This window comes from Mixophyes fleayi, chromosome 4 (assembly GCF_038048845.1).
Source record: "Mixophyes fleayi isolate aMixFle1 chromosome 4, aMixFle1.hap1, whole genome shotgun sequence".
In the NCBI taxonomy this organism is placed as follows: Eukaryota; Metazoa; Chordata; class Amphibia; order Anura; family Limnodynastidae; genus Mixophyes; species Mixophyes fleayi.
In genome coordinates this window covers 20,705,503-20,731,240 of record NC_134405.1, presented here as the reverse complement: position 1 = coordinate 20,731,240, position 25,738 = coordinate 20,705,503, and the positions used below count along the sequence as shown (strand labels likewise).

At 40.5% G+C, this 25,738-nt stretch overlaps 3 protein-coding genes across 4 annotated transcripts in view; 2 read left to right on the top strand and 1 right to left on the bottom strand.

Moving 5' to 3' along the window:
• The first annotated feature begins 88 nt into the window (after positions 1–88).
• On the top strand, positions 89–6,830 carry LOC142149705 (extracellular calcium-sensing receptor-like). Its single transcript, XM_075205011.1, has 4 exons — positions 89–371; positions 1,922–3,241; positions 3,349–3,472; positions 5,437–6,830. The coding sequence occupies exons 1-2, from the start codon at positions 183–185 to the stop codon at positions 2,939–2,941; spliced, it is 1,209 nt and encodes a 402-aa protein (XP_075061112.1). The 5' UTR covers positions 89–182; the 3' UTR covers positions 2,942–3,241; positions 3,349–3,472; positions 5,437–6,830.
• Positions 6,831–14,177: 7,347 nt separating this feature from the next.
• Positions 14,178–15,433, top strand: LOC142149704 (1-phosphatidylinositol phosphodiesterase-like). The gene is made up of 2 exons (XM_075205010.1): positions 14,178–14,281; positions 14,460–15,433. Exons 1-2 carry the CDS (start codon positions 14,246–14,248, stop codon positions 15,315–15,317), a joined length of 894 nt encoding a protein of 297 aa, XP_075061111.1. The 5' UTR covers positions 14,178–14,245; the 3' UTR covers positions 15,318–15,433.
• A 6,960-nt stretch (positions 15,434–22,393) lies between these two features.
• LOC142151109 (protein mono-ADP-ribosyltransferase TIPARP-like) overlaps positions 22,394–25,738 on the bottom strand; it is a 34,532-nt gene continuing 31,187 nt past the window's right edge. For both annotated transcript variants that reach the window (XM_075206440.1, XM_075206439.1), the window contains exon 7: positions 22,394–24,729. In XM_075206440.1, coding sequence (XP_075062541.1) covers positions 24,279–24,729 — 451 coding nt within the window. In that variant the 3' untranslated portion in view covers positions 22,394–24,278. The remainder of the gene's footprint in view (positions 24,730–25,738) is intronic.

Genomic DNA, 25,738 nt, shown 5'->3' with positions numbered 1-25,738 from the left:
TTCGCTGATGACTAAGTCTACCTCCTACAGCTCCCTAAAGCAAGATACTGAGGTCGCTTGTGTTTCTCCCATACAGGTTCAGCTTTCGCTCTTTCCGCTGGGTCCTCGCATTACTTTTTGCCATACAGGAAATTAACAGGACTCCCAGGGCCCTTCCAAATCTCACACTGGGAGTAGCAGTGATGGACTCATGCAGTGATGCCAAAGGAGCACTAGGGGGAGCATCATGGCTCCTTTCTGGAGGTCCTGGAGGGCCACTGAGTTATCAGTGTTGGGGTCCACCGCCAAGACTAGCCGCGGTGCTCGGAGATGCCGGGGAAGAATCAGCTCTCAGTTTAGCAAATGTATTGGGACTCTACAATTACCCTCAGGTGAGAGGTTAGATAACGGTGGGAAATGAGGGAAACTAATGAAAAGAACAGGAACAAAAAGGTAACAGGAAGAAAGAAGCCTACAACCTCGCTTCTGTGGTTCATCAAATTCAGGGTTTCAGGTTTATTCCGGTGTTAGTTCTTGAAGCTCTAATGTAAGATCAGAATTATTTACAATAGTGTACACTGTGTGATAAAGAGTTTTCTATTAAATAGTAAAAAGCATTCACCCATTGATGGCAATATACATTTTTTGGACAATCTTTCACTGATGACCACTGGTGGTTGCTGAACACAATGAAGCTGGATTCTGTGTCAAGTTTGTCTGGTGCTAATATCACAATGTCTTCTGGGTTGTCGCTCTTCATTCATTATATCATTTTGTATCCCAAAAAAGGAGAAACCCACTGTCTGCAGTTACCTGAGGAAACAGACAGACATCTGTAAAACGCGTTGTACCTGTTGTAGTGGAGGAGTATTCAATTTTGTTATTCTTTTATAATTTGCACTTTGAATACTTTGATCAATAATCTGTTGTATTTTAAATGTATGATCTTGTATTTTTGAGATCTTTTAATATATGTTTTTATATCAAATAGGTTTGCTATATTTTTTTTGCTGAAAAATATTTTTCATTTACAAGTCGAATCATACTCAACGACGGACATCTAATAAATGTCCAAATATAAGAAATGTCAAAAGTTGTTTTTCCTTTGACACAGGTGAGTGCAATAGCACTTGGATTATTTTGTCCTTAATTATCACAGAGTGTACGCTATGGGTATGTTTTCTTCCTTTTCTTGGATACAAATTATTTAATGAAAAGTGGCATCTGAGAAGACATTGTGATATTGGCAACTGATGAACTACACATAGAATCCAGTTTCTTTGTGATCAGCAGCCACTAGTGGATATTGGTGAAAAATTGGCGAAAGCATTTATATTACCAACACAGAGTTAGTGCTTTTAATTATTAAGAAAATATCCACTTATCACACAGTGTATACGATTGTATATTTTCTGATTTTACTTAATGATATCAATAGCCAGTTAGATGGAAGTTAAAATTAGGGACAAAAAAGAGAATCTGTGTATAGGACTGGACTTATATTACCCCCTCTTTGGAGTTCTAGTTTCAGATGATATGACGGTCAGCAAGCAGTGTAGTCACCAGCTGTTTGTATAGCATGTGGTAGGAAGAGTGAGATTATATTGCCGCATTATGGGTCACTGGTAAGACTTCCCCCCCGAGTACAGTCTACAGGCCTGGATGCCCTATCTCCTAAAGTCATTGATAAAATATGAAAACATTAGAACAGGAACGCTATAATGGTGCATGAGTTGCATATCAATACTTATCAGGAAAGATTTGAAGAATCAGCTATTCAAATCTTTCCTGATTTATAGAACAAGGGGACCAGACCAATAGATCCATTGAATAGTCTTCCAGCAGTTGTGGACCCCTACAATAAAGTAAAGAACGCATGGGACAAAACAAATAGACTTAAATAGAAAATAGCCTTAATATATGCTCTCTTCCTCTCTTACAGGTCAGCTACTTCACACCTCCCGCCAAACTCAGCAATCGCTTCCTTTTCCCCTCCACCCTTAGTGTTGCCCCTACGGTCTCTTCACAGGCAAAAGGCATTGCTCGATTGCTTCAAGTGTTTGGCTGGTCATGGGTGGGTGTCCTGTCTCAAGAAACAAGTGCCTCCACATTGAGTCAAGCTTTTCTTGAGGAGTTGGTGTCCTCAGGAGCCTGCCTAGCTTTCTGGGAGAAAGTTCCTTCCTTGTCAAAAGATGTCAGCCAAGTGGCAGCAGTTATCAGACAGTCGACAGCAAATGTGGTGGTGGTCTTCTCCCTTGAAGCCTATCTAAACCCTGTATTGGTGGACCTTGCACGCAATGGTGATACTAGGGACAGAGTCTGGTTATCCACAGATGCATGGTCTACATCACCAGCACTAGTTGCTCCCTGGCTATCTCACTTTCTTAGAGGTTCTTTGGGTCTAGTTCTTCGTAATGGAGCAGCTCCTGGTTTCAAAGAATTTGTTTTTGGATTACATCCCAATCAATACAATAACCATCCTTTTTTTAAGGAATTTTGGGAGAAAGCATTTAGTTGTCAATGGGCTACAGAAGAAAATCATTCCTCTCTATTTCTTCCCCCTCCTGTTTCCCCCAATTCCCCCACCAATATTTTACCTCTCCACATATCACCAACTTTTAACACAATATCTGTCTCTTCTTCTGTCTCTTCTGCTTCTTCACTTAACACTGTATCTCCCTCAATTTTTCTACCTGCTACTTTACCATCTTCGTCTGCCTCAACCTCTTTATGTACAGGACTGGAAGACCCTGCTTCTCTGCAGATTTTTTCAGATATTAACGACCTTCGAGTGACATACAATGTCTATAAGGCTGTTAAGATGGTGGCCAAAGCTCTTCAAGACATGGATGCCTGTAGAAAAGGAGGAAGTGTCTTGAGAGGAAACCAATGTGTAAACATGGAACAATTTGAGCCCTGGCAGGTGAGAACGGGAAGACAATTGGCACTGGACACATTTTAGAGCAGGAAAACCTAGAACTATGATATCATTGACTTCATTTTCTATCTCTTCATTCATTCCATAACCTTCCCACAGCTTTTGTTGTACCTTCGTAGAGTACAACTAAAAGGAAATATTGATGATGATCTATATTTTGACTCCCTTGGAAATGCACCCGCCATTTATGACATCATTAACTGGCAAGAGGAATTGGGAGGAGACAAATGGGTGAGAGTGGGAAGTTACGAAAGTGGTGCCCTACTGGGTCAAGACTTGCTCATCAATCAAAGTGCCATTAGATGGGGAAAACACTATGGCCAGGTAAAACATGACCTAATAATACTGAATAGTGCTGATATTTAGTTTTGTCTGGACAGAAATAAGTCTTCAGGACACTGTTTTCACCATCCAACCATTTGCACCTTTAGATGCCTGGGTCTGTGTGTTCTGAGTATTGCCTTCCTGGATTTTGGAAAGCCCCACGTCTTGGTCAACCCCACTGCTGCTTTGACTGTATTCCTTGTGCAACAGGAGAAGTCTCCAACCAAACTGGTAAATTAAGGACCGACATAATACATACGTGACATTGAGATATTTGTCAACTGGCATCCATGGGGTTGAATTATCACATATAATGTAGACTTCTAGCATTTTCTTGTACTTACAGTTAAGTATCTCTGCTGCAAATTATAAGGATAATTGAAGTCAGAATTCCATGGTATCTAGAAAAATACTCAGTTTTCTATATTTTTACATAGGCTCCTCTGTCACTAATATCCTCATAACACGTCAATTGTCTAGTAACATTTCTGTAAATAATATAAATAATAACATATCAGAAATTATATCCGATTACAACAATTACACACTAAACAGCCCTACAATTACTGTTACTATTAATGACTGTTATCTTGTCCCCGGCTCACTTACAGACCAGTTACGGGTCAGATGGTTAAGAGAGGAGAGAGAGAAGAAGAAAAGAGAGGAGGGTGAAAGGAGAGAGAGGTGGGAGAGAAAGAGATGAGATAGAGATTGGGAGAGAGGATATAAAGAAAGGGAAAAGAGGAGAAAGAGGGGGTAAAAGAGAGTAGAGAGGGGAGAAAGATGGGAGAGAGAAAGAGAAGATGGAAAAGAAAGGGGGGGAGAGAGGAGAGATAGAAAGTAGAGAGAGAGACAAAGGACAGGGGAGAGAAGAGAGCGAGGGGCAGAGAGAGAGAGAGAGAGTGTGTGGAAAGAGAGAGAGATGGAGAGGGGAGAGAGGAGAAATATAGAGGTGAGGGAGAGGAGATATAGAGGGGGAGAGAGATGAGAAGGGAGAGATAAAGAGGGAAGAGAGTAGAGAGAGACAGAAGAGAAATCGGATAGAGAGAAAGAAGGGGGAGAGAGAAATGAAAAAACGGTAGAGAGGAGAGTTAGAGTGGAGAGAGAGAGATGGAATAGAGGAGAGAGAGAGTGGGGATAAAGCGGAAAGATAGAAGGTGGAGGTAGAGGGAACGGAGAAGAGAGATGAGGGGGAAAGAGATGAGTGGAGGAGAGAGAAGGGAGTGAATAGATATAGTGGTTAGAGAGATGGGAAGGAGGATAAAAGAGTGGAGAGAGAGAGGAAGGAGGAGCTAGATGAGAGGAGGAGAGAAAGGGAGGAAGAAAAAGGGAAAAGAGGAGAGATAGCAGGTAGAGAGAGAGGCAGGGCCATCTTAACAACATCATGGGTTTAAATACATTCAGCCTGCAGCCTGCAGCCTTTATAAGGTCACAGAACTAATTAACAACTTCAAATATCCATATACTTTACATAAGGGATTATATCATCTACAATGTCCAATACAGAGAGAAAGTAGCTAGTCTCTGGAAATGTTATAGCAAAAATATCTCTACAATATTATACAATATTGATGGTCAATCATTTTGTTAGTCTGATCGCTTTACTCCATATATTTCAGAAGTTACTGCCAGTGATAATCCCACACATCAAGTATCACAGAGTTTACTCGAACCATCACAATATCTGTTCTACTATTGTCATTTAATGACGAAGAAATGTATTCTCAGTTTTACAAAAATATATTCAGAGCCTGGAGGTGAGGGGACAATGCCCTCAAAGCCCCCAACATGCCCAGTAAATCCCCAGGGGAGTTAGCCAGTGAATGCTCAGAAAAGCAAAGAGGAGGCCTGCAGAAGGCCTTCTCCAAAATTTTGCTTACAAAAAAAATAAAATATAGCACTAGATGTAAACATAGGTGGGACATCTCATTGTCAGACCCTAAAGTACAATTGTGTGGAAAATTTGGGGAAAGCATAATTGCATTTTGTTCACATAGTAAGAGAAAATCTCTTAGTATGGCCCTCCACATTTTTTCCATATTATGAATGATCCCAAAATGTGTTGTTGATTTTTATAAATTTATTATAAAGGGTGCTATTTATCTTTATATTATATAATGCTACAAGGCAGTTTACCAAGTTGTGTATGTGTATTCAAGTCCAGTGCTTTGGTTGACCTTATCTTCTCCTTGCAGATGCCATTGATTGTTTCCTTTGCCCAGATGAGGAGTGGCCAAATTCTGCTCATGACCACTGTGTCCCCAGTGTGGTTGAGTTGCTGTCTATGTCTGAACCTCTTGGCCTTTCTCTAGGAACTACTTCCATCTTGGGCTCCATCTTTCCGGCTGCTGTACTCTTCCTTTTCATCAAGAACAGAGAAACCCCTTTAGTCCGCGCTAATAATTGTGCTCTCAGTTTCATCCTGCTTGTTGCTCTTACTTTTTCTTTTCTTTGCCCCCTCCTCCTACTTGCTCCACCAGGAAAACAAATCTGCTTTATTCGACAAGCTGCTTTTGGGGTGCTTTTCACCCTCTGTATTTCCTGCCTTCTAGCCAAGACCCTTATTGTTGTTCTGGCCTTTCGGGCCAGCCAGCCCAGTGGGTGTCTTAGAGTTCCCATGGGACCACGGTGGCCTATCTTTTTTGCCATCTCTTGTACTGCTACCCAGATTACTATTTGTCTCTCCTGGCTCACAATAGACCCACCAGTTCCAGAACATGATGCCAAAAGCCAATTAGGAAAAATAATTATCCAATGCAATAATGGCCTTGGTTTCTGGTTCATGTTAGGATACCTTGGACTTCTGTCTACTATCTGCTTTGTCATTGCCTTCTTGGCCAGGAAACTACCAGGTGTCTTTAACGAGGCTACTCATATAACCTTCAGCATGTTGGTGTTCCTCAGTGTCTGGATATCCTTTGTCCCAGCCTACCTCAGCACCCAGGGAAAGCTGGCAGTGGCAACAGAAATTTTTGCTATTCTATCCTCCAGTGCTTGTCTCCTGCTCTGCATATTCTCATCCAAAGTCTACATCATACTTCTGCAGCCCCAACTCAACACCCGGGCAATGATTTCTGGTAGGCAGGGAAGACAGACAACTATCCACCAAGACATTTCACCAAATGGCAGAAGACATTCTAGAGCACGCAGATGAACTTTGTGAAAATTACATGTTTATTAAACAGTTTTGAAAATGGTGTCTAACAAAATATAAACTAAATTTCTAATTAACAAAACTCTGAAATATCTAAATTTGTCAACTGAGTAATGTCTAGATGGCTTTCTACTCTTAGACCGCAAGACCTATATCTAATCATAAAATACATCTTCAGAAACTGGCAGTTTGGAAAAGTGATAACATCCTACCAAATATGTTCAAACATGTTGTTGAAAGGGGGACATAATGGACTCAAAAATGGCAACACAATAAATTTTGCACTATTATGTGTACAGGCTTATTGGGTGGTGAAGACTTTCTGCTCCAATTGATACATTTTATAATATGGCCATGTGGTCAAACACCAATTGAGGGAAAAATATTTTTTGGCTACAAACTGACCACTGAATGCTCCATGATCACTATTCTGAATTGAACTGAAATCTTTTTTGTTTCAATGCATTGAAATAAAATAATTTATTTAACCATTTCTTGCTCTTTCTAATAAAATCTGCACTGTTACTTCTCTTATTGTAAAGAACCCTTCTCTCTCTCTTTCTCTCTCTCCCTCTCTCTCTCTCTCTCTCTCTCTCTATATATATATATATATAGAGAGAGAGAGAGAGAAAGAGAGAGAAAGAGAGAGAGAGACATAGAAGTGAGTATCTGCTCAACCTAGGTCTACTAGTAGGTCTACTAATTCTCCATTAAGGCAAAACCCCAAGGCTACTACTGAAGTAGTCTATAAAACTCCTGCCTTCAAGTCAGTTCAGAACAAGTTCATGGGATATATTTACTAAACTGCGGGTTTGAAAATGTGGAGATGTTGCCTATAGCAACCAATCAGATAAAGAAATGATACCTAGAATCTGATTGGTTGATATAGGCAACATCTCCACTTTTTCAAACCCGAAGTTTAGTAAATATGTCTTAAACAAATTGACAGCCTCACAATGTTGACAACTAGTAGAATATATAGTAGAACCACAGAGGTCCTATGTTCAGAACATACTCACACCAGTCCCAAATGTACCATGATTCTAAAAACATAACATTCAGGAGTAGTTCACAGATCATTGTGAGGTTGAGTTTAATGTATGGACTACATTTGCTCTTTACCTCAAACATAACCTACTATCATTTCATTTCCTCACTAAGCATAAGTTCTATATTCATTTAAATGATCTTCTTAAATCAGCAGTCATAATGTATTTAGAGCATTTCAAACATATATGGAAATTCATGTCCTTAATGGTTCTACAAGTGGGCGGTAGCCACTGAGACAACCTCTAATATTCTCCCATTATAGGACTCTACCAGGTTTCTGGCTTTGATTGTGCAGATATTTCCAATTAAATGAACTGGTTTGATTTTGAATGGTTGTGATCGCTTTTCCTGCCCAATCACTTACTACTCCTTCTCAAAGATAAACCATTTTTCTTGGTATATTTTGAATCAGTCAAGTCAGGCCAGCACACAACGTACACTAGAGCTAGTTCACTACTTAATATGGCTTTCTATCTCCCCTAAATGTCATTAGCTTGTACAAAAGAAACATGAGTTAGGAGGGATGAATGGAATTCTCACTTGATTGTTTACTCTTTGATGAACGCAACCCCTATCCTGAGAATTTCAGGTTGAAAGCTCCCTAAGGCTGGGAACACAGTACAGTGTTTTCACCCAATATCGGGCCAATCACCCTATAAACGACCGTAAGCCCGATATAGCATATGTATGTACACTTAGGCGATGAACAAGGATTGTTCCAAAGCACCGACCATCTTTTGATTTGATTGTTCAGCAGAACTATAAAGATCGTTCAGCTATGGAACGACATCCTTCCAATCCTTCAGTGTGTATGCACTCACCATCAGGATCTCCATAGGGTTTACAGAGTCAGAACCTTTTCAGCCAACGTTTATGAGCACAGATATGAGGGTAAATCTTTTAAAACATGTATAGTGTGTACACATGGATCGGCATGCTGATCGGGACTTATATTTCAGTAGTTAGTAAAATAGTTGTAGATAACACATTGGTCGGATTCTGTAGTGTGTACCCGGCCTAAGCCCCAAAGACATTTCCTCTTACCTTGATAACATGTTGCTTACTGTCCTATCATGCTTGGTCTGTAGGTGGGAATTGTCCGTCATTCTCTGAATAAAGACTTTATCATTATCAGATACAGCACTGACTTAAAGGTAAGCCACGTAAATAACATTTCCCAGAAGTCTGCTATTCTGAGTAGGACGCCTTATTTGAATATTGTCTCTCGGGTTTGACTTAAAACTCTCCCTAACCTTTTTCATTGTTTCAGTGAGGTTGATGCTACTTTATTATTGCATGCAAAGCAAAATAACTTTTGCATCGGTGTATCCCAGGCGTCTTCCCAACGCAAATCAGAGTTCCTGTCTCATCTCCTCTTGGGAGCATCCTCCAAAAAGTAAAAGTGAATCTTAATGGGCGGAGAGGTGGGCAAATCTTTAGGAGGAGTCATGCAAAAAGTGCAAACATCACAGCAAAGTCCAGCCTCCTGCCCCTGCAGTAGCAGTCCTTTCCATTAAATATACATGTCAGTTTTTCTCTTAAAATACTGCTTGGTTTTGACTTATTTATGGTTTAAATAAATCCTGAGAGTTAAGGCACATCAGGGCTATGTTTATTATAATGTGTCACTTTTGTGTGGGACTAGAGGTAATTGTCAATCACTTGAAGTTCATTGGAATTCAGAGGCGTGTGTGTTTTTTGTGTAAGTGACTGACAGTTACCTCCTCACAAGATGCTGCCAATTCATTCATTTAAAGTAAAATTATGTTTTTTAAAGCCGGTGTACGTCATTCATCATAAACTGCAGTTCTCGCAGTTATCTCACAATCATTTCTACAATGATTCCACAGGAAACCACACAGTTAGCCTTGGTATTGCAAGTAAAGCGAATCAGTGGTTTGAAGTGCAATGGTAACATTATGCACAAAGAATTAATACTGCATGAGCTATGCTATGGCAGCGGTAATGGCAATAAACAACTATGCCGTATGATATAATTATGTCATACTTGCCAACTCTCCCGGAATGTCCGGGAGACTCCCGCATTTCGCGAGAGTCTCACGGACTCCCGGGAGAGTGTGACAATCTCCCGCATTCCATAATTCTGCCCACTTCCTAGTAAAGTTGGCAAAATTAGGTCCAAAATGGCGCGATTCTCCAGGAATCGCGGCGTTTGGCCCCGCTCCCTGCTGTAAAATGACGTATCATTATGTCACGGGGGGCGGGTCTAAAATGACACTAATTTTGGAGCCCCTCTCCCCATCGCACCCGCCTCCCCTGATAGGCTCCCGGAAGCCAACTTCACAAAGTTGGTAAGTATGAATTATGTTGCTTAAAAAGCAAAACAAAAAGGGATAATAAAATAATACAATGCAACTAGTAAAAGTTGTAGGAGAATGTTTACAAGTCCAAGCTAAACCATACTCAGCTAATACAATGAAAAGCATACAGAGCAATAAAGGCCTCTATATAGGCCAGGCCTGTCCAACCTGCGGCCCTCCAGATGTTGTGAAACTACAAGCCCCAGCATGCTTTGCCGGTAGACAAGCAGTTGATAGCTGGAAGGGCATGCTGGGATTTGTAGTTTCACAACACCTGGAGGGCCGCAGGTTGGACAGGCCTGATATAGGCCCTTATTCAGCTGTACTGCGTGATTGTGATACTGTAACAAACTTTGATAAACAGAGCACCTATGGGCATATTCAATTAGGTTTCCGGTCTGCGGTAACGCGCATTACAGTGACAAGTGTGCAGTATTGACGTTAATACGGTACCTCAATAATGCGGATTTTCCTACGCAACCCTATGGGGTGCGCACGAAAATCCACTTTATCGCGGCACTGTGGATTGACTTTGTTCCGGCGCGTTATCACGGACCGGAAACCTAATTGAATATGCCCCCTAATGTCTGATCTATAACAGAATTATAATGACTATCCCTAGGCTTTCTGAGATTCCTGGCAGGTGTAACACCTCTGATTAGAGTTCTAATTTTACACATATAACACATGTTAGTTTTTCCATGTCCCTCCCAAATTCAGCAAGATAGAAAACAAGTTAATCTTAGTTACAGTGAATTTTCTCCCGCTACCTTTCTATCTGCTGTGTGCACAGCACATTTTCAGTTTTATGATATTTATTGCCAGGAAAAACAACTGAAAAAAATTCCTGCAATATATATTAAACAATGCTCATCTCAAGTTGTCTCATCTTGTAGCAGTTTTAGCTTACTATACACTGTTATACTTATATTGCACATCAGACCAACTATATTACATAGTCTCCTGTCCAGCGTACCTATACTCTATGTGCTGGACAATAGTCTATCATAAATTAGCAGAAATTAAAGTGCTTGCAATATATTATCCCTACCACATTGAAATACAAGGGTTATTTTTATTTGCAGCTAATTAACCTATCGTGTATGTTTTTGGAGTGTGGGGCAACCAGAGGAAACCCAAACAAACATGGTGAGAACATACAAACTTCATACACATAGGGCTGTGGTGGGACACAAGCCCGTAAGTCCAGCGCCATGGAGCAACAATGCTAACCATTGTGCTGCCCAGTATGATAGAAACATGGGTTCTATTTATTGAGCTTCAACAAGCCAAATATCTGTAGAAATCAGCTGTTTTCTCTGGAGAATGACCATCACAGCTATTTTTTTAATATATCAAGGGGTTATAGCAGGAGATTTCTCCTGCCTTAAGCATGTTTGCACTGGTTATTGCTGTCCCCATGGAATCATGACAGTTCTATGGACTCCATCGCTGCTACCGGAGGAGATGCCGTGGGTCTATCGCCAGGTCCCACAGCTATAGCCACACAGGGGTCAGATCCTCCACGTGCCGGCAGGGTTAGGTGTCCAGTAAAGGAGTTTTTAGTTAGTTTGGGAGAAGCGTTCACCAGGGCTCAGCAACGAGCCCTAGCATAGTAAACACAAGTTGCAGTACATTTGTATCGCTGTTGTACGTAGAGATTCAAAATTATACTTTCTGCTGCCCACTAGCCCCCAATGATAAATAGACCTCAAAAATACATTAAGGGCTGGGATGAACTAAAATGCAGGGAAATTTGGAACAAATCAAGTTTCATGGCAGAACAGGCTGATTTACGGAAATGCGAACACTAGCCATAAAATCTTCAAGCTTCACTTTTACTTATTTATTTACTACCAGAAGTCCGAACTGTGTTTGTATATGCACAGTTTTCAGAATTTCTAGTCTATGAATAGAGCTGGGGTGACAGTGGTCAGATAATTCTGACGTGTGGTGAGTGTTGCTGAACCCTGCTTAATTAGAGATACAGCAGCCTGGAAAGACCGCAGGAGAATTATTTAGGTTGTTTTAACCCCCAAGTTATTATAAGACTATTATTCAGCTCAGTGATACAAAGATTTTGCTATTTATTGATGTACATATAGGTCTAACTTGATCTTTAAGTTCCCTTGCTCAGCAGCTGAATATCCCTGACATTTGATTTACAATGCTGGCAACTATATATTTTAATTCAATGCCGCTATATTGCAGGTATATATAATATCCCCAAGGCACAATATATACCACATCACCATCATACCAACATATAATCCCATATTGCAATATACAATCCCATATTTCCGCTCTATTACAGCCTAGGTTTTATTCATCCATGTAACAGCTGCCGTACCCCTCCCCCAGCCGCAGATACTGAGAGGACTTGTTCTGTTATTGATTACAGGGCTGTGGAGATACTCTGAACTCTAAATGAAGCCCATAGTTTCCATTTATAAGTCAACGGAAGACTTATATGCTTTAGTTTTGGGTTAACTGGGCAGTGGCTTTACAAAGGGGGCCAGTGGAGGGCACGTGAACAAAGGTCTAAAGGGAGAAATGTCAGGTGACCAAGAAGCCATTCTCAAGTTAGGCCAAGAATTTGCTGTACCGGGCCTGAAACTCCTCTTGGCTGCCTTTCAGGCCCGGTACAGCAAATTCTTGGGGCCCTATCCATTGCCACCAAAGGGAGCATGGACACACCAAGTTGGAGACTCCTCCCACTACACAGACAGGCCATGGCCCCAAGGCAGACCCAGCCCCGGTACTTGTATCTGCTATCTGCTGCCGCCCGCTCTCGGCACCCTTGAGTACAAGGTGGACACATATTAAGTAGGGGAGAGCCATGATATATCTTTAGAGGGGTAAGAATTACTTACTGCTCTTGAGGCCCCCACTTTTTCCATCAGGTTTTTTTTACCCCTCCTCTCTCATGTATCTGACTGCCTTTCTGCCATCTTCTAGATGTCCTCACATTTTCTCAAAATTATCATTGACAAAACTGAGCTCATTGTCTTCCCTCCTTCTAGATCTTCTTCCCATCTTGATCTCTTTATCACTGTCAACAACACCACCATAAATTATTTTCCCCAAGTTGGCTGCATGGGCATCACCTTCAACTCCTCCCTCTGTTTTGCAACCCACATTTTCCCAATACTGCCACTTCCAATTTTGCAACATCGCCTGCATCCTAAACCATTATCCATGCACTGATCATTTCCTGTCTTGATTACTGTAACCTTCTCCTCACGGCCTCTACCATTCCCACCTTCGTTCTATGCTCAACGCAACTGAAAGATTTATCTTCCTTTCACACCGCTCTTCTTCTGCCTCCCTTCTCTCTCCCCTTCCCCTACAGAATCCTTTTCAAACTTCTCACCTACTAGGCCATCTCCCACTCCACGGCCTCATATATCTCCAACCTCCTCTCCATTCACACAACTGCCCGCTCCCTGCGATTGGCCAATGACTGTCACCTCTCCTCCACTCTGATTTGAGATTTCTCATGGACTTCCCACCTCCACTGGAACAACCTCCCACACTCTATCTGACTGTCTCCTACTCTATGCACCTTCAAACAGGTACTTAAACCTCATCTGTTGCTCAAAGCCTACCAACAGTTCCCCTAGCCATCTCTCCATGCTTGTTCTTCTCCTCCCTCCTCCCCTGTCTCTGTACGCGCTCCTCTTGTGCCCGATCCCCTCCACTGACTCCCTTGTGTGCCTGCTGTCTGTTTGCCCTCCCTTTAGTATGTAAGCTCTCATGAGAAGGGCCCTCTTCTCTCCTGTCTCTTTAATTACTACTTCTTCTCCATCTACACTGTACTAGCTATACTTGGAGCTTTTAGAGTCCTGGTATTATTTCTTTATTGTTCTGTACTGTTTTACCATGTATTGTTCACTGTCTGTATTCTGTACGGCGCTGCGGAAATCTTGTGATGCCCTATAAATAAAGGCTAATAATAGTAATAATTAATAATAATAATACTGGGCTTACACAGAATTTTCTTTCCCCATCTATTCCCTCCCTTCCTCCACCTGTCAATCACTCTCTCCACCTGATCTCCCCTCACAGCTCACTCTGCCCCCTCCCTGGGGAGACTCTGCTGATAACAGCAGCTTTCAATATAAAGCAGTGAAAGGCTAACGGGTGACAGAAGCAGATCAGGGAGCAGGTACAGTACAGGAACCTCTACATATAATTACACCCTTAAATATAACTACTACATCTCCACATCAACATACAAGTATACTGCTACACACACACATCAGGACATGCATATATAAACACACACACAGTGCAGTACAGACACTACTACTACTACACCATGACAAATATACACACACACAGCCCTGTTCAGACACTACGACTCCATGCCATATATATATATATACATTGCCCATGTTCAATTCACACATTAAAATAGCAGTTCATGTGCTGTAACTCTGAACTTGTTGCCTACAGATTCCCCTATAGTTTGCCTTCATGGATCCAGCAGTTAAGGTGCTGTTATATTTTCTGGTAAGTAATTCACATGCAATTTCTAAATGACTATCTACATTGTATAGATAGAGTATACCCAGCAATATTTTTAGTTGAAGCTGCTATACAACACAAAGTAGGTTTAATGAAGTATGTAAAGATTTCCTAGAACAAAGAATAAAGCAGATACAACATCACCTCTCTATCTGAATTACAGGTTGTCGGTGTGTTAGGAGAACAGACTCCAGCCTTCGACCGTACAGATGCACCCTCCGTTACTTGGCCAGACTGGATGTCTTTTCTCCCAGATTACATCCCACTCTCCTCATTGGCCATGCCAGGAACACATGACACAATGGCTTTTTATGGTGGTCCACTCGCTGAGTGTCAAATCTGGAATTTAGAAAACCAATACCGTGCTGGAGTCAGGTTCTTGGATATCCGCTGTCGTCATTACCAAGACCAGCTGCCTATTTTCCACGGGGTGTCCTACCAGCGTACTTATTTTCTCCAAGTTCTCCAAGACACAGTGAAATTTCTAACAGAGTATCCAAGTGAGACAATTTTGATGAGGCTGAAGGAAGAGTATGAGCCGTACCAGAACACCAGAAGCTTCTACAAGAGCGTAGCTGAGGTTCTGAGCCAGGTTGGAGAACACTGGTTTCTACGGACCAACAGTCTTCCAACTTTAGGACAAGCCAGAGGGAAAGTGGTCATCCTACAAGATTTCTCATCAAAAGGAGAGGGTGAAGCATTTGGTCCACCATATCCCGGACCTATGAGTATATCAGATGCTTATCAAGTAAGTGATGATGCAGTCAAATTGGCAGAAGTCGAAAGACACCTCACAGTCGCCCAAAATGGTGATCCTGACAGAGCTTACCTGACATACTGCTCTGGAGTCCACTGGATTCTCTACACACCAGAAGGTTTGGCTCGTAAGATCAACCCAAGAGTGCTTGAGTATCTTAACATTAAAACATCGGTGGCAAGGAGAAGGTCAGTGGGAATAGTAATTATGGACTTTCCTGGGGCCGAACTGGTGAGAAAAATTATTTTGGATAATTGGATGTGAAACAAAATGACATAAAATGTATCAATCATGCAAGAATACTTTAGAGTCTAATAATACATGTGTGATATAATTCTCTAAGCAGTATTGCAGTGATTAAAAAGGTCCCTATCAGTAAATGCCTTCACATATTCTGTTTATTTGTTATAATACAGCACTATTTGAAACCTATCCATTAGTTATACAATAAGCAGTAGAGGCCAATATTATTTTATTGACTCCTAGTTATTTCTCTAATATAAGTGCAACTTCAAAAGTAAATAGTTTATAAAACACGCTTAAAGGGGAACAGATAGTGACATTGAATTCTAACCCCTACTCCTTCTCAATAGCAAATACCTTAGCTTCCCACAACTGCATATTACAGATTAATTTTACATTTTCCAAGGCTTCCAAGCCTGGAGAAATGATTTTAAGGAACAAACACCAGCAAAAATAGCTTCTCCCAACTGACACGGATCACGAATCACTGAATTAAGACCTCACAGTCCTATTAAAATTTAAATACATTATATACATGTGTTAAATATAATACCATTTTGTGTCTTATTTCATTAGAAACACTTATAATGTTTTGACTATATATAAAGTATAGGTCCTCTTCTTTTATATCGCCCTATCTGATTATGGCTTTTGAACTGCCCACACACTATGCAATCCTGTACTTCTGCTCAATTGCTGAACAACCCAATCTGTAAGCAATTTGGTCACAATTGGACACAGACCTAATGATTCAGTTTTTCACGCGAACAACTGAATCTCAAAAGGAAAGTACAACTACCATCTCTAGATCATTTGAAGGTCACATATAAGTGCAGGTAGAGGTCACTGATTGGCATGATTTTTACATTCTGCTCAATCAAATACAATCAGGTAAATTTTGTCTAACCAACCAAATTGTCATCTTTTATTGTCATCCTGAGATGGTGATAACAAAATAAATAATATGTCGTTTTTTCCATCCATAACCAAGAAACTACTACTGGTGGGGGCTACGGTTCAGTGGGAGGGGTGCTATCACTGGAGGTAACCCTTTAATGTGTAGGGTGAAGCGGAAAATAGCCCTATCGCTTCTCGACCTATGATATACTCTATATTCTTAATAGATACATAGTATGGTTGAAAAACGACACATTTCCATTGAGTTCACCGTTCTGAAATTGTAATTACTTTGATCTAAAAGAAGGCACCAGGTTCCTTCTGGGTAACTGATGCTGCGAGTGTACCCCGTTACTGGTGTACCTGGGCTGGTACTCCTGATCTCTTCCTATGGATCAGAGTTGCTGTGGATGGATCCCCCTGGTCTATCACACTGGCCAGAGCTGCTGGGTAGCGGCAGTGGTACTGGATGCTGGGTCCAAACCTCAGAAACAGCCAGGAACGGATTAGATTTTGGGTCTAATCTGTAGGTCACAGTATTTTCAGCATGGAAGATGTTTTCAAGCAGGTCTTTGAAGCAAGTGATGCTTATTTGCAGTCACACTGATTGTAGGTATCAGTGCTCAGGTGAGATGGAATCAGAAGAACAATTTCCAATAGAAAACAGCATTTTTTATACAGATTTGAACACAGCCTAATAGGCTATTTTTAGAATTAGGATGCAATTTGTTTACCCAAACATGGATTTACATGCAATGCAAAGCTAACAATATTCAAACTTCTCTGTTATGTGCTAAAACTTGATGCTTGCATTATCTGAGAAGCAGTCACACCAGAAAGCCAGGCAGCGGCCCCCTGCTGGGTTTACAGGCTAAACAGGTGTTTGTCACTTCACATAAAGACTTACATAACATTTCCTGCTATCAGCAAACAGAGTTCCTCTAGCAAAGTTACAAACCCAAACAATGACACTTGCATACAAACCACATCCCAATGTAACACAATAAGTGCATTTCAAATTATACATTGGTGCATGCATCTCTGAAATACATTTCTACAATAAATCATTTCTACATGATCCAGCTACAAATAAGCTATTTATAAGTTATCCAGTCACAAGGTCAGTAAATAGGTATATAGGGAAGATGATTCCAAAAAGGAACCTAGGGGTAAATTTATCAAGCTGAGGGTTTGAAAAGTGGAGATGTTGCCTATAGCAACCAATCAGATTCTAGCTGTCATTTGTATAGTATATTCTACAAAATGACAGCTATAATCTGGTTGCTATAGGCAACATCTCCATGTTTTCAAACCCACAGCTTGATAAATTTACCCCATAGTGTCTACCAAACAACTAATTAAAGTCTAACAAATGACTGTTGTTTCTAGAGAAGGGGAAAAAACTATGTTGGTCACAAAGATAACCGGACTTTGATCAGTAATAGGGATAAAGAGTAGAAAAGAATAAAAAGAAGGCGGTCATGGATGTAACTTAAGAGACAGTGAAGATAAGTATCTATATGAGAATCATAATAGAATTAGTAAGATGAGGAGAATCTTTTTTTTTTCCAATCAATCTTCTTGATTAAATTCTATTGTTTCATTCAAGCTTTCAGGGGATAATGTTTGCAACAAATTATTATTTGCTGACAATTCACAAGATTCACAAGTCACTTCCACTTCCACCTGAGCTTCCCATTATTTCGGGTATAGGTTCACTCACCTCTAATTTATCCTTTTATGCTGATCGGTTTTTGAAGAAATATGTTATGTCACTAAAATCTCATGTTAGAGATATGATGCACATTTTACAATTGGTTAATAATATTGTTATTATTAATAATATTAACAATATTGTTTGGCGTCTGGCCTATGGGTTCTTAACCCATGACGTTCAGGCCCTATTTACTCATATTCCTCATCTAGCCGGTATAGCGGGATAAAAAAAAAGCATTAGAAAGCGATATAGATGTTTCTCATGGTCAGCAAAAATTCCTCTTGGACGCCATCCAGTATATACTTACTCATAATCAAGCCGTTTCCACATAGTTTATGGCTTAATAAATAGACCCCTAAGTGTACTGGCACTTTTATAGGATAATTGAGCTGCATTGTTTTCAGAGCTGAATGAGGTATATCTATTTTGTTGCTTAAGATCAATAAAGAAGAAAAGAAGTTAAAAAGAAGAAAAGAAGTTAAACTCGTTTTTTCAGTAGACTTTTATTAAAGTTTATTTGAAAACTGTGCTTGTGGCTTTATTTTTCAACTCAAATTTCAAATAATGAGCTGTAGACTTAGAGACCCCTGTCTATTATCTGGGACCACTGGCTTTTCAGTGCTGGTAGCCTCTCAGAGAGGGGAGATGCAGGTCTTTGCCCCCTCCCCCTCTCCAATATAGACACATCCCTGCATTGATTGGCCATTGACTTGTTCTCACTATGGCAGGGGACCCCACCTCTTCCTGTTACAATGAAAACCAATCCAGACTGTTAAGCACTTGGTCTGGTTGAGGATTCAAGGAGGGGTGTAGGGTTTACATTGCCCATATTTGAATGATGCATTTTGCTCTGTAGACGTGGACTATTCACACGTGTGCCCCAATGAGGTTCTTTAAGATGATTATAGCTACTGTGAAACACATATTATCCAACTAACTGCCAGTTTTAATTTGTGGTCCAATTAGTACTACTATGGTAATTCCTGCTAGAAATAATCAGGCAATGCAGCATCTCAGAGATTACTTCAAACACTTTAAAATGAAGTTATTTCGTTTTTAACCATGCTTCTAGATAAATACATTGTTTACATCCCTTATCTTGTGTCAACACCTATACTGCATTGACCTAAATGCAGTAGAGGTGTTGACACAAGATAAGGGATAAATTAAATGCAATCAAAAGACACATACTTAAGGGAGCCACGAGTATTGTCAGCATGGTGAGCCATATGCTTGAGGAAGAAGTCCTCGAAACGCGTTGTAGGATGCATACTGTATCTGGACTACCTGCCTTCTACTCAGTTCAGGGCTTGTGTGTGCCTTAGCTACAGGAATTGTAAGTGTATGAAATTTTGTCTTTTTAATTTACAATAAATCACTCCCACTTGATCTATTGCTGACCTGATGTTTCTTTCCAGCCGATCTATATCCAGGTCTGAGGGACAGAGATGTCTGCAGCCCTTTTTCCGCAGGTGTGTGGGTACTATTTGGCAGTGCACCTACCTCTCGTTTAGGGTTCCTTTAGGTTGGCTCAGCCTCCTTACAGCCCTGGGCTCTCTGGGTTAGAATGTGGAGAGAGGGTCCTGAACATGCTACAAAATAGACTGAGAGGAGGATATCACAACTGTATCAATACTATTCATATTACAGTTGTTGTAGTGAGCTGGCTCCAGACCATCCACACTATTATTAAACACCTTCAGCACAGTAGTTGCAAAAAATAACTTGACAGTGCTCAAGAGCTGAGCTATGTGTGTGTGTGTGTGTGTGTGTGTGTGTGTGTGTGTGTGTGTGTGTGTGTGTGCGTGTGTGCGTGTATGCATATCACATAGATGTCATATTAAACATATTCCCCCACTTCTTCTCCCTGCAGTCCCCCCTTTTTTACAACACCCCTTTCTCTCCCTCTCTCATATCCTCCACTACATTTCTCTTTCCCTCTACCTCCTCCTTTCCCTGCAGATCTCTGACACTCTCCTCACCCCCTTCTTCTTTCCCCCCTCCTCAACCCTTGCACCACAGCATCATTTGTGATTGGAACAGCTGTGTCCTGTGGCTCGGAATGTTGAGAAGGTTGTACCATTAAGTGCAGCTGTGCATAGCAGAGATGCGGGGCAACGGGTGCCAGGGGATGGGAGTACAGGGCATCCTAACACCTAGCAAGCAGCCTAGCATTTCAAAAGCACTAGGCACACAACCCGCTCAGGAGTGAATGGGTCATTTCTCCCAATTTTGCAAACAGCGGTAGCTGTACACAGACAAGTTGGTGGGACAGAGCTTCAAACCTAGGCTGTCCTGCCTAAACGGGGACAATAGTGAGCTAGGTAATAGGTGTGGTACACAAATGCCTAGGTGTGGCAATTGGTAAATATCAGTGGTTACACAGTTAGAAGAGATGCAGCTACCTGGAAACACACTATGGTTATATTTACAAATAAATCCTATTATTGCGTAAGATCAAATAGGATTTAGTACAAATCGCAAAAATGTTCAGATGGTCCCAGTATACACTTAGCAAAAATGAAAAGAAAAATATTTGCTGTAGAAAACATGGCTTTAGTTCTGCCGGAGCTGTGTGCAATCAAATACTTTATTCATATGAAGATCCAGGGCATAGAGACAATATGGAAATAAAATAGATGATATAGTCAGGTACGCAGGTGAAGTGTTCCCTGTGTGCATTGTCCTTCTGCCCTATTAACCCATTAATTTATAACAGTAATGGCGTAAACACTGTGCAACCATATTTTGACGCTTTTATAAATGACCCCCAGTGACCAATATGGGCACCTAGATATGGAATAGCCATGACATGAGTGTAATTAGAATGTAATGATGTGATCAAAGATATCCTATAAAGAATTCACACATAGCAACATTTATTCATAAAAATACACAGAACTTTGTTCATAAATACATGCATTTAACCAAACAGATAAAATGCTCTTTTCAAGTAATGCAAACCAGGCACCAGTGCAAAGAGTGTAATATAAGATATTGTATGTATGACCCCCCCCAGCCCATGACCCCCAACTAAAGAAAAAGTGCCTGATTCATTAAGAAATGTAAATGCCCTTTTCTTGTACATTTCCCCTCCTCCCTCCCTCTATTTCTAGTGGTGATGTCTTATTTTGTTATAACAAAGTTCTTAATAACTCCATATACTGATTGAGCGATTTATGTCCTAACCTATATGCTGTTAAAACTTATAAAATGTTTCAATGAAATATGTTATAAAAAAAAAAAAGAAATGTAAATGCCGATGCATGACGCATTTTGCATAAAATTCTCTTGCGCATGCTCAGGAAAGGACTATACGCCAGTGAACGCGAGAATATCCAATTCATCTTCGGGCGCAAAGGACCCTTACGGCAGCCTACAATTTCAGGGGCAGAGCGTAGGCAATGTACACCCTTACATGCATATACCCCCTTCCCTTCCCCATCCTGCCCTTGAAATCGTAGGCTGTCGGAATAAAAATATTTTTTTTTAATGTTTTATCATTAATGATTATTAACAGGGGTTAATGTATTTAATCTATACATCATTTTTCTGTGCGTTCTGATTGGCTTTATAAATCCATATGTATCGTGCGTATCCTGCAGTGTGTTGTCTGTCTACATAAGACAAGTGCCAAATAACCAGAGCATTCTTACACCCATATTCAACTAGAAACAGTTCTTGAGATCCTCTTGTTGCCGAATAAGGGAAGGGGATACGTGCGTTCACTTGATGAAACAGGACCCAAATGTCCACCTTATTCAGCATTTAAATGCAATATTTCTCACAGTCCTCCAGCAGAATTCAGATTTGTGTGTTCTCCATTGCACCCCAAATGCACCACAATGCAGATGGGCTGACCGCCATCCGTATCAGCTCTATTCATAGACTACCATCTCTACAAGATGCAAATTTACAAATAAAGTGCACAATAATGTTTGTTTCAAAATTATGGAAAGCCAAATAGAATGGAGAAGGATGGTGAACAGATACAGAAAGAAAGAAAAAAGGGGAAGACTCACAATAGAAAACAGACATAGCAATTCACCAAAAATTTAGAAGCAAATAATAATTATACTTATGTTTTAGTCCATTGATGAAAAAAAAAATAAAGATAGTTGTGGGAAAGTGGGTAGTGTTAGGCTGGGTACACACTATAGGTTGTTCACCCAATTATCGGGCCAATAACCCAATAAATGACTGTTTAGCCCGATATCGCATTAGTGTCAGGGCCCTCTTAAGAAGCTCTTGGGCCCCCGGGCACAGCAGTGCACCGGGGCCCCTATATATAAGAAAAAATAAATAAATATTATATATATATATGGGCCCTGAAGCCCAGGGGGGCCCTCCGGAGGCAGAAAAAAAAAAAAACCTGCAAAAAAAGAAGAAAATACTTAGCGTGCTGTCAGCTGGCGATCCGGCTCCCTCCCTGGTCTCCTCCTCCGTCGCGCTCCGCAATGGATGTCGGGTGGGCGTGATGACGTCACGCCCGATATGCACTGCCAGCGCCCCCGGGCACCTGCCCAGCGTGCCCAATGGGAAAGACGGCCCTGATTAGTGTGTATGCTCCAATGATGAACGATTGTGGTTCCAAAGCACAATGCATTGTTTGGCCTTGATTTTATAAATGTACTAAAATTCTCGTTCAACGATGGAACGATGTGGTGACGATTCTGCAGTGTGTAAGCACGCACGACTAGCAGTGTAGGCAGATCTCCATAGAGTTTACAGAGTCACAATCTTTTCAGCCGATGGTTATGACAGATGAAGAGCACAGATCTGAAGGTAAATCATGGAAAACATGTATAGTGTGTACACATGAATCGGCATGCTAATCGGGGACATTCAGCCATTGGTAAAATCGTTAATATTACATCGGGAGAGATTTTCTGTAGTGTGTACCGAGTCTTAGAAAGGGAAAACGTTGATTAAAGGAAAGGAAAAGTAAAAAAATAAACCCAATGTGCTAAAATAGAAAGCGTTGCATGTCTCCCATTATAAGAGCTGCCGTTCCATTGGATAATTTATAAAGCTAAATAATAGAGCACAATTTAAGAGTTGGTCTCATGCATTATAATAGTAATAAATAAGCTAAGATTTAGCAATTACATTTGTCAGATGAGATGGATCCTGATTTGCAACCACGCACTCATCTCTCTCTATTTTTGTGTGGGTTATGGGGTTATGTCTGGGGAGCTCCAGGCTCTTCTCATGGACCAAGCACATACAAGTGGGACGATTGGCTTAAACTAGAGAGATGAGAGAAATTGAGTTTTGCAACAGAACAGGCCAAAGGCAGAAGGAGCTTAATATTCATTAAATGCTCAAAAATGTCTCTCATCTCCACTTCTGGCTAACCTGGTGTTTGTGTGCCTTGGTTAGGGACATAACATGGGGACAGGGATGGATGGACATGAATAAAACTCTCTTTACAGCACTGCAGAATATATTAGCATTATATAAGTTAAAGAATAACAATGATAATGCCAGAAATAGTGGTACAAAGAGTCCAAATGCAAGCTCCTATCGAGTATACTGAAGATATAAAAAAGTAACTTTAAACAAGTTTAAAAATGGGGAGTGCAGACCATTATTTGCTTAGAAGCTCCAGGTACCGAAGGGTCACCTAGACTTGTATTTTCCCTTAATGTAGGAAAAATCCAAGCACCTCCTGGCTAGTAACAGTCAAGTAACTACACACACCGTCCAAATATTCTTTTACCAACAAAGTTGGCTACTATAATGTCACTCTTGTACTCCCCCTGCCGCACCGTATCTTGCTAGTCATCAGGTGCACTTGTATCTTCATCCATCACAGCCAAAGAGATAAAGACAGAGGGCCTGATTCATTAAGGATCTTAACCTAAGAAACTTCTTATTTCAGTCTCCTGGACAAAACCATGTTACAATGCAAGGGGTGCAAATTAGTATTCTGTTTTGCACATAACTTAAATTCTGACTGTTTTTTCATGTAGCACACAAATATCAATTTTAAATTTCAGGGTACAAATAAGCTATCAAGTATTTGTGTGCTACATGGCAAAAACAGTCAGTATTTAACTTATGTGCAAAACAGAAAACTATTTTGCACCCCTTGCATTGTAACATGGTTTTGTCCAGGAGACTGTAATAAGAAGTTTCTTAAGTTAAGATCCTTAATGAATCAGGCCCAGAATGTTGGACACAGTTGTCATTAAGCTGTAGCACATGGCATATACTCATACGCATATAATCATATGTCTACCGGAGAGTGAGCAGGGGCAGTATCCTTTGATTTACATAGTGATTTTCAACCATAAAAAATTGAAACTCCCATGAGCATGAGTGAGATAATGAAAGAACGGCTATTAGAATAACCAAAGGGGTCATTAATCCAGTAGAACCAGGTTCTGCAACTCATGATATTTGATGAGAAAGTACGGGTAGAACTGGTCATTGTCAAACACAATAAATATGTCGGGGTTTATGGATTTGTTCACACAAGAGTCATAGAGGAGGCTTGCAGGGTCCTCGGGATTTATAGATGGAGGACGGGCGTAAGAGGATTTGCCCAATGATGGACGTCCTACCAGCACCTTGGCGAGAAACATGAAGCGGTAACCATCGGAGTTGGTCGGAGAGTATCCATGAGCATAGCTGGCATCTTTAGCGAAGTAGCAACCTTTACCGTAGACCGTCCCATGTTTACCGGACACACGTGGATCAAAGTTCAGTTTACAAATGGCTTCTATTACGGTGGCGTCTGTGCCATGGAAAAGATATCGTTCCAAACATCCTTTATCTATGTTACTATTACTTGCTGCCATGTGAGCCCTCTTCCTGTAAGACATAACCATAAATGATACTAATAAAATACAGTAATCTCACCTCTAATAGAAACTTCAGTATACTAACACATTTCACAGCTAATTATTACTCTATTAACGCTATAATATTTCATCCAATAACAACATTATTTATACATATTGCTCTCAACTTTCAAATTATTCAAGTTACATCTCCTTGTAATAATAACTTACGTCTGAGCATTACTTCTTATTATAATAGCAACCCAGCCTGTGTATTACCCCTAACGATATAATAGCATGATCAGCCTGTATATTACCCCTCCCCATATAATAATATGACAAGTCTGTGTATTACCCCTCCCTATATAATCATATATAGCATCTGTGTATTACCCCTCCTTATACAATAACATAACCAGTCTGTTTATTACCCCTCCCTATGAATTAACATATCTTGTCTGTGTAATACCTCTCTCTATATAATTAAATATCCCGTCTATGTATTACTCTCTAAATAATAACATATTCAGTCTGTGTATTACCTCTCCCTTTACAGTAACATAACCAGTCTGTATATTGCCCCTCCCTATGTAATAACATATCTTGTTTGTGTATTACCTCTCGCTATATAATAAAATATCCAGTCTGTGTATTACATCTCCTTATATAACAACAATTACTGTCTGTGTATTGCCTCTCCGTATATAACATAACCAGCCCCTGTATTGCCTCTCTCTATATAACAACATATCCAGTTCGTGTATTACCTCTGTCTGTATAAAAACATATCTACTTTGTGTATTACCTGTCCCTAAATAATAATATTTCCAGTCTGTGTATTACCTGTCCCTAAATAATAATATTTCCAGTCTGTGTATTACCTCTCCCTAAATAATAATATTTCCAGTCTGTGTATTACCTCTCCCTATATAATAATATTTCCAGTCTGTGTATTACCTCTCCGGCACTGGCCTCTCACTATGTGGTATTGCAGCCAATAACGGCTGATCATTATGGGGCATGTTGGAAAATGCAGACAT